Source organism: Sarcophilus harrisii, chromosome 2 (genome assembly GCF_902635505.1).
Source record: "Sarcophilus harrisii chromosome 2, mSarHar1.11, whole genome shotgun sequence".
Classification (NCBI taxonomy): domain Eukaryota; kingdom Metazoa; phylum Chordata; class Mammalia; order Dasyuromorphia; family Dasyuridae; genus Sarcophilus; species Sarcophilus harrisii.
In genome coordinates, this window is record NC_045427.1 from 438,921,800 (window position 1) to 438,937,739 (window position 15,940).

The 15,940-nt window shown below is 35.6% G+C and overlaps 1 protein-coding gene across 1 annotated transcript in view; it reads right to left on the reverse strand.

Moving 5' to 3' along the window:
- The window catches only part of ASTN2 (astrotactin 2), a 1,113,071-nt gene that overhangs the window by 488,986 nt on the left and 608,145 nt on the right, over positions 1-15,940 (reverse strand). The window contains exon 12 of the mRNA XM_031949426.1: positions 8,877-9,043. Coding sequence (XP_031805286.1) covers positions 8,877-9,043 — 167 coding nt within the window. The remainder of the gene's footprint in view (positions 1-8,876; positions 9,044-15,940) is intronic.

A 15,940-nucleotide genomic window follows, 5' to 3' on the forward strand; every position in this document is an offset into this window, starting at 1 on the left:
ATTCAGAATATTGAATTAGATGTTAAGAAAGAAGCAAAGTTTAACATAGACCTTGTCCTTGTCCTTGTCCTCAAAGAACTCATTGTCTAATAAGTGTATTAGTCAAATCCCAGGCAAATGAAGATTTTTAAGGTTATTGGAGATATAAAATTAAGGAGAATCAGGCTTAGGGTTAGAAGGGATAGTCTAGGACCTACCATATAAGGTCAATAAGCTTTTATGAAGTGCCTACCATGTACTAGACACTTAGCAAATCACTAGGGATACCAGGAAAGGCAAAAGCTCTTATGGAATTCAGTTTAAAGGGGAAGACAACATGCAAATAACTAAATACAAACAAAATTTCTCTCACTCTGTCTTTCTTTTTCTCTCTCTTTCTCTTTGTCTTATCTGTCTCTATCTCTCTTTTTGTGTGTATGTCTCTCTCAAACTTAAAAGATATTATAGATAATCTAGCCAATAGAGAAGTCAAGAATATTATTAGCAGACACTTATTAATTGTGGGACAGAGAAAGCAACTGACCTTTCTGGAACTTCCTTTCCACCTCCTTTTTTAAAAGGAACATTTGCACTGCTTATATCAGATGTCTGCAAACACCAAAAGGCAGTGACTGTGAAGTACTTTGAAACCAGAAAGTGCTATATTAAAGTGAGTTACAATGACCCTTAGCCTGAGAGTTACTCAGTCTGGACTCTGGTCCTATCTTTCCCAGTGGCCACTGCCACTTTGAGATTGTTGTCTTTGACTTCAGCTAATTCTGACTCCTTCAAGTGAGAGATCATTTTTCTACTCTCTTGATGTCTCTCTGACTTAATAAAACCAAGTCCTCTGATGCAAATGACTCACAGGAACCTTCAAATGGGGTTCAATGTTATGATGAAAGAGTTTATCTGAAGTGCAAGTAATATTCCATAGCTAATAGGTCACTTTCAAAGGCTTATAATATTAATGTTGGTTTTGAAGCTCCCTTAATTTTTCATTTTTTCTTTGCATCCTTTGGAAAAGACTAATAGGATCCTGAATTTATAGATATGCTTATCCAGACATGGACCTTCCTGCACAAGGGCTGAGACATCCAGAAAAGTTCTCTTACCTATAGAGCAGATTCTGCTCCCTTCTACCCCCAAACATCCTCAATTATACTATATATATTCACTCAATCCACTTAAACTGTTTCAGGACATAGTTTGAAAGACCATCTCAGGAAGAGCTCAACAAAGGTAGAATGACTAAGTCTTTGTTATAGGACTCTCAGATTTAAATAGTTGCAACAATATAGGAAGAAAAAGAAAGCCATGAGCTTAGTGCCTAATTAGAAGGTATAGTTAGTTAAAATAAGATGCTACCAGATGGCTAGTAGCTCTTTCCCAGCTTCACATACTGACATTTCCCTTTACCCATGATGGCCTGGAGAGGATTGGGTAGGCTGAGATTTCTAATGCATCTTCAGTTGAAATTGCCTTAAAAACTGATGTAAGGGCATGTTTCATGCTATTATTCTGAGGCATAATTTCCACTGTTTGCTAAATCACTAATTAAAATTCTGATCTGCACCATGGGATAGCGGAATTAATATATGACATAGAGGAAGAAGACCTGACTTTGAGTCCTGGATCTGCAACATACTAAGTATGTAACTTTCTTTCTTGATTCCTCAGTTTATTTATCTATAAAACAAAGACACAAGACTGGGAAATCTTAAAGCCCTATTTAGGGGTATGATATGATCATTCATAGATGGGAACATCTGTGGAAGCCTACTCAGTCCCACTGAACAACAAAGAGAGTTTTAAAAAGCATTGGCAAATACAAAAATTCTTTTGTATGCAGGCTTGCAGAACTGTGCCTATGCATAATTTACATACCACTGCCCTGCAGTCACTTAAGTTGAAGAAGGACTGCCATAAATTTAGGTCTGCATATGGTAATTTATTTCTTATTTATTTTGCTGATTGACTGCTAGGGGCCCAAGATCTCCCCAAGCTACAGCCAGAGCTCCTATAAGGAAGAAGTACAGGTGTGGTAGAAATAGGAAAGGAAAAAAAAAAGACTGGAGTTTGAGCCAGAAGACTATGTTTTTTATTCCTAATAATTAATAATAATAATGATAGCTAACATGTATATAGTGTATATTATGTGCCAGGAATTATAATGAGAGTTTTAGGATTATTATCTCAATCGAGTTCAACCTTGGGAGGTAGATGCTATTATTACTATTCTTGTTTTATAGATGAGGTAACTGAGGCAGATAAGGTTAAGTGACTTATCTAGGATCACACATTTAGAAAGTATCTGAGACTGAATTTGAAATGAGGTTTTTCCTGACTCCAAGTCCAGTGTTCCACCCAATGAAGCATCTATCTGCTTTGCTAGTTCCCATCATATGACTAGTTATAGGACCACAGGCAAATGACAGTCTATCTGCCACAGTTTTCCCCAATTTAAAATGGGCACAATGATATTTCACATTGAATAATAATAATAATGCACTATTAAGAAAAACAATAATGATAACAACTAACATTTACACAGTACTTTAAGGTTTACAACATGCTTTATCCCATTTATCCCATTTGAACTACACAACAACCCTGGGAGTTAGGTCCTTTTGAAGTGGATTGTGGTCCCTTTAAGAAACTGTATTTCCTATTGATTTGTGATTCCTTTCAGATTCCTTTCGTATTCCCAGCCCCTCCAGGCTGAGACACATCAGTCCAGGATTCCAGGGCCTTTGATTCACAAATCCTGGTCAAAAGCATCCCTTTGAATTCCAATAGGAGATCCCGGCTTGTCCCAGCCCCCATCAGATCTGAGCTAACTTGGACTCTCCCAGCCCCCACTGGTTCTGATCTGCTCGGGCTTCCCAACCCTCATCAAGACAATCAATATAATGAGCTTTCATCAACTAAAGTCTTTGCAGATGGACCTAAGTGGCTTACTCAGCTACCAGGACTTTCTGCCCACTAAGAACTGCATTCTCAGTGCAAAACTCCATTTTCCATAGATCTGCCCACTGGAATAATATTCTTTTTTTTTTTTTCAAATTATTGATAATATTTATTAATGTCCTGGGACACATAGGTCAACCAATGATAAACATTGTAATATGGTAGATACTGGTGCTACAAAAGCAAAGTTTGGAGCAATTTTTTTTTTCATAATTATAACTTTTTATTGACAGAACTCATGCGAGGGTAATTTTTTACATTATCCCTGGCACTCACTTCTGTTCCGACTTTTTCCCTCCCTTCCTCCACTCCCTCCCCCAGATGGCAAGCAGTCCTATACATCTTAAATATGTTGCAGTATATCCTAGATACAATGTATGTGTGCAGAACTGAACAGTTCTTTTGTTGCACAGGAAGAATTGGATTCAGGAGGTAAAAATAACCCAGGAAGAAAAACAAAAATGCAAACAGTTTACATTCATTTCCCAGTGTTTTTTCTTTGGGTGTAGCTGCTTCTGTCCATCCTTGATCAATTGAAACTGAGTTAGATCTCTTTGTCGAAGAAATCCACTTCCATCAGAATTTATCCTCATACAGTGTCGTTGTTGAGGTATATAATGATCTCCTGGTTCTGCTCATTTCACTCAGCATCAGTTCATATAAGTCTCTCCAGGCCTCTCTGTATTTGGCCTGTATTTGGCCTGTTGTCCAGGCAACAATTATATGGAATAATATTCTTTTCCAGTTCCATCCTCTCTTTACCCTCACCTATTTCCTAACCAGACTTTATGCCTTGCTGTCAGGATTTCTAACCTTACTTCCAATCCCTATAATAAACCTATTTTATCAATCTAGGTTTTCGGGTCTGTAAATTCCTTTACAGAGAATCTCTGTGCCGCCAGAAGGGAATCCCCCAAACTCCCTACCCTTGCGCCAAATTCTCAGGAGTTGCAGTGTAACCAAACCTCTCCATTTGGTTCCTGGAACCCTGAACCTGCCACTAGACCTTATCATTTAACTTCCTCATCACCAGAAACCCTAATTTCATTTTGGTTCCCTAAATCTAAACCTCATCACTTTCATTACTCCCATTTTACAGATGAGAAAACTTAAGCCAAGAGAAATCAAATGATTTGCCTGGGGTTGCATAGTTATTAAGTTTCTGAGGCTGTATTTGAACTTAAGTCTTTGTGACTGCAGTCCCAACATTCTATCTACTGCTACCTAGGAGGGATATTGATTGAATGTGGGAAATTACATTTTAATGACATTTAAAATGTATTCTCTTATACAAAAAATTCCATCTTTCAAATATAAATATACTCCCAGTGATGCTTTTGAATGGGAATTCTAAAACTACAATATCTGGAGAATCAAAGTTATAGGTGAGCAGAAAGGCAATGGAGACCCAAGTGTCTCTCTGCATTCATGAGAATATATAGGATGAAACCTATTTCTGATATCCCTGAGCATGTGTGATCAGCAAAGGAAGCATAAAAATGGCAAGAATGACAGATAATACATGGAGAGCCTGTGCTCCATTGTACCCAGGAAATGTAGAGTGACTCAGAGGAAGGTTTCCGGCACGCTGATTAGTATAGATTCTTTGGGGATGAGAATCTCAGAATTGCATGGAATGATAGGACATGCATTGGATTGGGATCTGTACCAATGGAAGGAATGCCAACATTGATGAGATCATCATTATTATTGTGTAATTAATTATTAGATAAAGGCGAAAAAGAGGATTAGGAAGAAGAAATGCATAGCAAAATGTCCATTACACTGAGTGTGGGGCAAAGAATGAGCCATTCTGGCTAATTTAATTTCCTGTGTCACTGATAATGAGTCCCCACATTCCTTCTGTTTTAACCCCTCTGGATGAAAATTACTTTTGCATATTTTAGGTTGCTTAACCTACTGGGCTTCCTCAGTTTTTTCCTTTTGTAAAGCGAGAAGGTTATGCTAACTGTCCCCTGAGATCTCTTCCTAATTTAGATGCATAATCCTATTATCTCAATTTTTTGTAGTGAGTAATAAGAATAAAATCCCTCTCATTTGAAAAGTGCTTTACAATTTAAAAAATATTTTCATACAAATTGTCATATCTGATCCTTATAATTATCATGGAAGGTAAACAGGATATCCATTCCCACTTTTCAGAAAGGGACACTGAGGCTAATTAACATTAAGTGACTTATTCAATATTCCCAGTTTACTAAGTGGCAGATTTGTGAATAAAGCTCAAATTTTTGCACTCCTGTGCCACTTTTCCTTATATTATACCCACTCTCCCCAGTAATGTCAAGGAACCATAATGGAATTTTTCTTTGTTGATTGAGTTTCCTGCAGGGATATAAAGTGATCATTGTGCACATTAATGATAGCTGCCTAGGGCTATAAATGAAGATGGAAAGGATACAGGAGGCCAGGAAGAATGTGTGCTGAGTTTAGGATATACTTTGAACAAACTCTGTTCTTAAATCTTTGATGTTCCCTTTATTCATCCTTTTATTTAAATTACTTTAGCAGCATCATACTTCAGATCTCTCCCCTGTACAATTATAATAAATTTCTAATTGGGCTTCCTCTGTCCAGTCTCAACCTTTTTTATCTGATCCTTCATACTGATGCTTGAATCATCTTTCTAGGTATGATGCTGTCATTTTCCAGCTTAAGAACTTTATTTTGTTCTCCATTGCCCATACGAGAAAATGCAAACTCATTGTCTTAGCAATAATAATCATGATCATTTACAAAGTGTCTTAAAGTTGGCAAAGTTGTGTGTGTGTGTATGAGAGAGAGAGTGAGGGAGGGAAGGAGGAAGGGAGGGAGGGAGAGGGAGAGGGAAAAGAAGAAGGAGAGGGAGAGGGAGAGAGAGGAGAAGAAGGAGAGGGAGAGGGAGACTTTTACTATTTCCATTTTACAGATGAGGAAACTAAGGATAAGTGAGATTAAGAAATTTGCCCAGGGTCACACTACTAGTAAGTATTCGAAATATCTTTTAAATAAGATTTTTGTTAACTCCAAGTCCATCACTCTATCTAGTTGTGGAAGGTAATTAGCAAGCTACACTAACATTTAAGATCTTCCACAATTTGATACTAATCCACCTTTTCCTTCTTTTATTAACCAAGGTCATTCTCCTCATACAATCTATAATCCAGCAAAATGAAATTATAGTTTCATTCTGTCCTATTTTGCTTCTAAAGGTTCAACTATTCAATAACTTTCCTTTAGACATCTTTCCAAACCCGCGTGTCTCTTTTTCAAACCCTTTTCTTTTATCAAAGATAAATTTAGATGAAAGAAAGCCACATGTAATAGATAAATTGATTCCTGCTTGAGGCATTAACTAATTGTGTCCCAATAAACAAATTAGTTAAATTCAGTTTCCTCATCAATTAAATCAGAATAATATTATTTATGCTATCTACCTAATAGGGTTGTTATAAAATACTTTATATTTATATTATATTAATTTGTATATATATACACATATATGAAAATATATATATATATATGTATATATGTATATATATGTATATATATATACATATATATATATATATATATATATATAATACTTAGATCCCTACAAAAACAAATCGCAATTATTGGTGCTTTTTCTCTCAGAAATCTTCCATACCTCTCCCTACCCCAGCTAGACAGCTAAAAGCAGCCTCTCTTTTTTTTTTTTTGTCATTTTTATTATATTATCTCAGTTTAGCCATGAGCACTTGATATTCTTCCAATTATTTAGATCTAATTTCATTTGTGTGAAAAGTGTTTTGTCTCAACAGGTAGATTCCCAAATATTTTATATTATCTACAATTCGTTTAAATGGGACTTCTCTTACTATCCCTTGCTACTGGGGCTTTGTTGGTAACTTAAAGAACTACCAATGAATTATGTGGGTTTATTTTACATACTACAACTTTGCTAAAGTTATTGTGCCTAGTAGTTTTTTAGTTGACTCTAGGATGCTCTAAACATGTATCATATCATCCAAAGAGTGATAGTTTTGTGTCCTCATTACTTACTCTAATTCCTTCAATTTTTTTCTTCTCTTATTGATAAAGCTAACATTTCTAGTACAATATTGAATAATAGTGGTGATAACGAACAACCTTGTTTCATCCTTGATCTTATTGGGAATGTAGAAGCAACCACTTCGTTCCTTCATTTTTCTTTCCACTCTGCTGGACTTTTCCTAAGCATTTAATGATTTTTGAAACCTGTATTCTCTTTTTTTTCTGTATATGTGTCTTCTTCTTAATAGAGTATATGCTCACCAGCAACACAAAGCTTAGAGGTAGAGAGTCTTTTAAAGATATATTTAGTTTAACTCCTTAGTTCATCCTCCTTGAGCTCTCCAAATCTTCGGGCCTTTTACTTTCACACTGTTCACAAAATTCTGTAAACATCTTCCAATTACTTAGATGCATACAGATTATTTCCCTTCAGTGGAAGAAAGGTCCTTGAGGGTAAGGACTGTTTTATTTTGGGCTTCATATCCTCATCACAGTGTTTGGAACATGTTAAGTACTTCAATGCTTCTTTGATTAAATTGAATAAAACTAAGATTAAATTCACCCAAAGGTATAAATGGCAAAGCTGGTGTTTGTATAGAGAGCTTACGACTTGTCAAAGTATAGTAATAAGAAAAGTAGATCTGGAGTCAGAAATCAGTTTTAGTCCAATTCTTATCATTATTTCCTTTATGACTTGGGGAAGTCTCATGATTTCCTTGGGCCTCAGTTTCCCCCTCTAGAAAATGAAGAATTGGAATAGTCAATTTCTGAGATACCTTAAAATTCTAGATCTGTGATCTTATGGGCCTGTGAATTTCAAAGTTCTTTCAAATTTATTATTATTTGATCATTTCAGTCATGCCTAACTCTTCATGACCCCATTTGGCATTTCTTTGGCAAAGATACTGAGACCAACAGGATAAAATGACTTGCCCAGGATAACACAGGCAGATTTCAACTTGGATCTTCCCAACTCTAGGCCCAGCTTTTTATCATTGTGCCACCTAGCTGCCCTTCTTTTCAAATTAGAGCAGTTCTATGTTCTAAAGGCAAGTATTTGCATTTTTATCTTTGTATCCTAGTGTTTAACACATAAAATGTATTTAATATATATTTATTAAACTGAATTTGGATTATTTTAAGATTTGCTACTTTGGTCTAAGTATCCAGTGAAGGAAAAAAAAAAGTTTAGCTAAGTAGATGTTCTAATTAGTTGGCTTCAAACTAATTATTAAAAAAAATCCAAACCATTTCTCTTTGTAAGTTACATCATTTCAATTTACCATGAACCTACTATATTTTAGATTTTGTAAAAAATACAGAGGACACAAGGACAAAACATCCCCTGAAATAGAATGGTTTCTAGGTAGATGGGCAAACAAGATGTACACAGTCTAGTAAATACAAAGTAAAAATGTGAAGTATTTTGTTGGAAGATAAAAGTGTGGATGGTTAAAGAAGATAAACTAACAAAACCTTCTTATAATATGTGGCATTTCAGTTGAGCTTTGAAGGGAGCTATGTAGTCCAAGCAGAGATAAGGAGAGAGAATGTTCCAGGAATAAGATACAGCCTATTCAAAGTTACAGGAGTGGGAGATGAAACACTATGTAAGAGGGACATCTTCAAGTCCAACATTGTTGAAATATAGAATGAGAAAAAAAATAATGTAGAATCTATTTAGAAAAATTAGTTGAATTTAGAATGTGAGGGGCTTTAAGGAAAAATTAAAAGTTTTTGTTTTATCTTAGTAATAACAGGAATCATCAAAGTTTTTTGAATAAAGGGATTGACTTGGTCAGGACTGTGCTTTAAGATTATAAATTTGATAGCAATGTAGAAAATAGATCATCTTATAAGCAATAATGAAGATGACTTTGGCAAAGACTCACCCGCAGAACATGAAGATAGTGCTGGAAGAGGCATCATAAGGCAGAGGTAGAGTCTGCTGGAGACATAGTTGTTCACAGCCCCCATTGAAACCATCTGAACAATCAATTCCTTTGGAATAGTCATAGCAACCAGTACCATCCTTCATGGGCCTCAGCTCTTCGGGGCACTGCAAGAAGAAAGAAGAAATGGAGATTGGGGAATAAAAGGAAATCCTTCCTAACTTCACTGAGTTGTAGAACAAGGAGAGGACAAAAAGTGTAGAGTATTAGTATATAAACCATAAATTAAAAGAAACTTTAGAAAAGAGAACATTACAAGACAGAGCATCAGAATTTATCATATCTTTAGGACATAGAACATTAAAGATAGAAAAAACCTTAGATATCACTTACTATGTTAGTCACCCAATCAACTGATCAAACCAGAATTTATTAAATACCTACTATGTGCAAGAGCTACTAGGGATACAAGGAAAAAAAGAAACAATCTTTGCTCTCAAGAAGCTTCCATTCTATTGAGGGAAATGATAGGTACATTAAAAAATGTATATACAAAATAAATTCAAGGTAATTTTTTGAGCATAGAACACTAGCTGAGGGTGGAATAAGAAAAGCTTCATGTTCCTTGGGAAGAGTTTTGAAGACAAAAGAGATGGGAAAGGTCATATCCTAAGTGGAAATATATTCCAGGCAAATGGGAGATTTAGTACAAATTAATGGAGATGAAAAATGCATCATTTTAAATATGAGGAAACTGAGGTCTAGAGACAAATAATGACTTCTACAAATTAACACACTTAATAAAGGATAGATTTAGCACACTATTCTTTCTTTGCTCTGGAAGGACTATCATGAATAATGTCCAGTTCTGGAAATGAACCTAATGGTTCATTAGAACCATTAATGGTTCCTAAACCATTAATGAAATGGTTTAGGAAGCCATTGGAAATGAAAGAGGGGAGAGTAAGGCACAGGACTTATCTATACTTGGATGAAAGAACAACTGTTGTTATAAAAAAATTTTTTTTTTACAATTGTTATTGTAAAAAAAAAAAACAAGGAATAATGTGAAGCAACAAGAGCATGCATATCAAATGTACATTTTGGGTAAAATTGACATATCTTTCTTTCCTCTAGCAGCAAATACCCATTTCACATGATGAATGAAAACTATACTATTTTTAGTTGAGGAAACTATCTTCTTTATAAATTCTAAGCATGCGTGCTAAATAATTGAAGAAACATCATTTAGTTCAAATCCTACTTCTTCCATGATGCCTTCCCTGACTAATCTGACTCACATTGACTTTTCCTACTTCAGTATTTCCATAGCTCATGTGGACTTAAACTGGGCACCATGACTCCACATGGGGTGGTATAATTGAATGTTGAGGTCGCTAAATTATGACTTATGATCGATCAGTAAGTATTTCATACCTATTTTATATATCTGTGTACTTGAGGTTATATAAATAATTCTTGGGGGAGAAAGGATTGCAAGTGGAAAAAATTTAAGAAGGCCTGGTCTAAGGCATAAGCCATTCATTGGGTTCTTTGCATAAATTACCTAAATGGTTAATTGGCTTTTAAAAGAGTTTATAATTTGTCTTCCCATTTATAGTATGTTATATTGATAGGTACTGTGCTTTATAGTAGGCACCATTTAAATATTTATTAATGCTGAGGGAGAGGCAGAAAAAAAAAAAATAGACCCTAAATAGATCTTCAAGAAACCGAAGAGCAGATTTTTAAAGGTGTAAAAGAAAAGTCTTAAAATACATGAGGAAGATTAAATTAAAAGGCAGAATTGATACTTAAAGTTCAAAATCACAAGAAGTTAGCTTTGTTTATTTTTCCCCAATACAAAGAATTCCCATGAATCAAAGCTATCTGGCAGTGAATTGGACTGTCTCAGGAGATAATGAATTTCTTGTGACTCAGGGGATGTCCACTGTTACTGGATGGTCTACTTTGTCAGACACATTATAGAATGGATTCATGCTTGAGGTGGGATGGAGTATGGAGATATTGAACTAGATAACCACATATACCTTCAAGATTTTATGTATGAGAATTATTTCTTTCATTTTATTTTAAAATGTTAACCCATCCTATATATCTGGAATCCAATTTGTTGCTCTCCCACTTTCTAAGCAAAAGTCAGGTCCTGGTTTTTCCATGAAGATTAAAACCTATAGCCAGACCATACTGATCCACCATTACAGTTCCCAAATTTGAATGCCATTTTACCCTACTCTTTTTTCCTGCTTCACTCCTGCTATTTCTTCCCTTTCCCACCAGCTCTTGAACAATAAAAAAAGACCAAACAAAAAAGGTCAATTCTTTTGGAAAATAAATTGCATAGCAGAACAGCTCACAATTAAAAATGCATTATAGAGTTCCTGAGGATGAGTTTGACTGGAGCCGACACAGGTGCTGGTGAAGGCAGGTTATAAATGGCCTCTGTCAAGCTGAAGAAAGGTTATAAAATTGCTACATTTGGTGCTTAAAAAAGAAAATCAATTTTCTATGTGAGTGAAATGGCATACATATTAATAAAAGTTCAGGAGATCTCTTGCTCCTATAGGGCTCATCTCTGGACAGAAGCCACCAGGGCATGATGAATTCCTGGTCACTGGGCCATTAGTGTGTGGCTGAAGGTGTATTCTGCCTGACTTGGGCCACTGAAAGACAAAAACCTGGAAACAGTCCTGCTGTCTTTTCTATCAGGCACTGGGAAGTCTCTCAGACCTAGAATCAGCTAAAGAACTCTTTTATAAGCAAGGCAATGAATTCTTCCTCCCTACATTTTCGCCCTGAATCTCTTCATTACATTTTGGCTGATGACCTAGGTTTATAGAATATTATAGCTGAAAAAGACCTTAGAACATAAAATATTAGAATGTGATGGGACCTTAGTGCATAGATTGGTAATGCACATAATACTGGAGCATGAAGAAGCCTTGTAACAGGATGTTATAAAGGGAAGCAACTATTTTAGAAACCTTTTCCATTGTCCCCATCTGAGCTTGGTTAAGCCATTTATTCTTTCTAGCCCAACCTTTAAATTTGGTTTCATGGACTTAAAAAATAGTTGTTCCTCAATATAATTGTTTTCTTTTGTCATCCTAAAGTATTTTACTTTATGCTTTTGAAAATATTGTTTTGTGAGGGAGTTTATAAGCTTCACCAAATTTTCAAAGAGGCCTATAATCCCCCCAAAATACTGAAAATTCTTTGTCTATTTCAAACCCTATTTTTTATAGATAGGGAAATGGAAGATCAGAGAAGTAACTTTATATTCCCATAGTTACACAGACAACTTGACAGGATTAGTATAGGCCACAGCATCAAGAGTCAAAGTAAAAGGTTTGGGAAGTCCTCTTTCAATTGGAACAGACTATGATTTAAGACACAGAAGGAAAAAAAATGTTTTTTGGGGAACATGAAAGGCAGCCCTTGAGTAGAAAAGGAGTATCTCAATATTTCGACATTGCTTTGGTCTCTGTCCATTTCCCTCTCTTCCCTCTGAATTTGCTTTCTCCTTTCATAATCTAATTTTTAATCATTGCACAGCCATTTGTTTCTGTTTGTAATTGTGCATTTTAATGTTCATTAATTATGGAATGCAAATTGCTTTGAGTATAAAATTTGTAAAGAACATCTTCTTCTTTCCCACCCGCAGGATGAGAAGGCAAGCCCGAAGGCCAGCTGCTCAGCACAGGAAAAAGAAATTAAAAGGAGGAAACAACGAATAGCAGCAATGACAATGGGGAAAACCTCAACAACTTTTCCTTTGGCCTGAATAAGCTAGTGAGGGATTCCTGTGGAAACTCTGAGCAGCAAAGCCTAACATGACTTTCTAAGACTTAGGAAAAACTCAGTAGCTAACAAAGGACTAGAAACTTAAACTTTAGAGAAGTGGAAAGGAGAAGAAGGAATGCAAGGTGAGAACTAAATGCACAAAAATAAGTGTACTAAAGGGAGGAGCATCTAGTATCTGAAGAACAAGAGTAGAACTGCAGAGAAAAATCAGGGGTTTCCTCAGTGGCAATCAGACAGACTTCAATAAATCAATGAAAGTGACAAGACTTTCAGACAGGACTTTTTTTTTTTTTTTTAAACAAGAAGACCCATTTTGAAGAGCTCAATGACATTCCTGGGGTGAGTAGTAAATATTGATATTTGTAGTAGTAGTAAAATGTGATATTTGGGCCAGAAATCTAGTATTGCCTACCAAATAGAGCAGCATATTTATGAAGAATTTCAGGATTCCCTGGAGGCTTAGACATATAAATGGATATTATAAAGGTTTAACAGATAGAGGAAGAGACTTGACCAATGTCACAAAGCACCATCTAATCTGAGGAAAAGTTAGGACTAGAAGACAGCTCTTGGTTTCTTAGCACTCTTTTTAAGAGAAAGTTCTGAGATTCAAGTTCAAATGGAACAAGTTCATGATGTTCCTATCTGTAACTGATCAGCTCACAGCGACTTGGGAGAGATTGGGATTTCACTCTTAGTTCCTGATGGAAATGAAAAAAGTCTGTTTACCATAAGGATGAGGCAATGTGGAAAGACAAAGACTGAAAGGGAAGATGAAATCACTGAAAACATGAAGGCGATAACAAAGATGTATTCACAAAATCCTAGAAGACATCAAGATTGAAATCTAACATTTTGGTATTGAGTTTATAATATTGCAGGTGGTCTCCTCTTTAGATAAGTAAAATTATAGACAAATAAAAGATTAGTCTACTTCTCACGGAGAAGGATTAGCAGAAGGCTCACAAAAACACAAAACCAGAGCTGGAATTCTATCCTCTTATTTTACAGATAGTTAAATAGAGTTCTAGAAAGAATAAATGGCTTAACCAAGCTCAGATGGGGACAATGGAAAAATCTAGAATTTGAATGCAGATCTTCTGATTCAAAATTCAGTGCACTTTCCAGTAACAACACTATGTGGTCTCTCAATTTATTATGCAGAATCCCAGAAGGTTCCGATAATTTCCTGAATGACAGCTCTATAATGGATGATTCAGGGAAAGTTCTAACCTTTAATGTTGACATTAAGGAACATAACTACTCTGTAGCTTTGGTGACTCTAGCAGAGACAGAATTCTACGACGAATGAATTATGGGCAGCTTGATTCAATAGAAAGAGTGCTGAGGTTGGAATAAACAGGCCTGGATTTGATTAGCACAGTGCCTGGCACATAGTAGGCATTTAAATATTTATTGATTGATTTTACTTTTTGTGGAATAGGAACTTGGTGAAGTAATGAATACTAGAGTAGGCCTCAGGGCCCAGAGGCCCTGGGGATTAAGCTCATTTTGACACTTATTGAGTGTGTGACCATGGGAAAATTATTTATACTTTCAGAACACCAGGGAAGTCTATGAGTATAAGTTGATGAGAAGATGCTACCTTCAATGATATAGGGAATTTCTTCACCTGAAAAGTCTTCATACTAATAAAATCCTAGGTCCAAATCATATCTTCTATCCCCCATTCTTGTTTGAAAGATGAAAAGCTGTTGACTAAACAATAACTTAATTAATTAGATTCAGAGGGAGTTAAATAATCAGACTAAAGAAAAAATTCATTAGTGGTTCCATGTCAACTTGGCAGTGCTCTAGAGATTGGTATGTGGCCCAGTACTATTCATCATTTTTATCAGTGAACTCCCTTGGATAAAGACACAGATGACATGCTTATAAAATGTGTAGATGATACCAAGCTGGGAGGGATAGCTAGCAGACTAGATAACAAAGACAAGATCTAAAAGGATCTTGATAAGCTAGAACATAAGTCTGAATAGTTGAAGATTAAATTCAGTATTGTTATTATGTCAAGTTTTACATTTGGGTTCAAAAAATAATTTCCCAAGTACAAAATGGGAGAGATGTGTTTAGATAGCAGTTTGCCAGAAAAGATTTAGCAAGTTTTAGTAGAATTCAAGTGTCTAAAGAACTGTATATAAAAGAAGGTGTTAAGCCCTGAATAAAAAAAAAATCATAGCCACCATCCGCCTTCCTTGCCATTAGGACTGGAAAAGTGAGCTTTTAAAAAGCGCTCAAGAAAAACCTTGAAGCTCTGACCACTTTACATAGCATTGAGTCATAAACTTCAGATGCCTTATGTCAATCCTTGCTAGGATAATTCCCCCTCCTTTTGAATATTGCCTCTTGCCTTGCTGTCTCCTGTCTTATTTTGACCCCTATCCTGTCAGGATTAAGTTATGATCCTTTCCTGGAATTATGACTTGTTCATCCTTCCAGTGACCTTGCCCCCATTATCTACCTTTTGTTTCCCCTATAAGATTGTATATTCAGGTTACATATTCTGTTTGAAAACCCTAGTTAGCTAAAGCCCTATATAAGTTCCCTGCTTTGGTTTAACTGGACCGAATGCTTTGTACAAGAATTCCATCTGATCAGTTAGCTTAAAGTCCACATTAAAGATAAAAACCAATCTCTGCTTGCCTCAGTTTCTCTGCATTACAAAGGATGTAGTTTGTTTTTTGTTTGACCTCATAGGGAAGAACCTGGAGGAAAGTGTGGAAGAGACAATGAGGAAAATGTAGGTTTGATCTCAAAGAAAAAAAATGTCTATTCAAAAGTGAGTTACCTCTAACTGGACATCTGCAAGCAGAAAATTACATATTTCCTATCCAATATATCCTCGTGGGATGCATTTGCAGATATAGATTGGGAAAAAATAGCCAATTAGGCATCCTCTAACACCAAAATTCTAGAATTGTATGATTTTTTAAATATTCTACCTCTGAACCTTGCTATCCAGGCAAGTTACTTCATATGTAGTCACCAAAGCTTTCTCATATGTAAAATAAGTCTAGCACCACTTTTGTTAACTTTTTATTTTAGTGGAAAGAGCAAGATCTTCCAGATAGAGGACCTGGGATTGAGTCCCCAGCTGGGCTTGCTATTATAATAACTTTGGTTAAGTCCTTTAACCTCTCTAAACCTCATTTTTCTCATCTGTAAAATAAAAAAAAGAGTTGGATTAAATAATCTAAATTATTTTTTCCAGGTCTTGG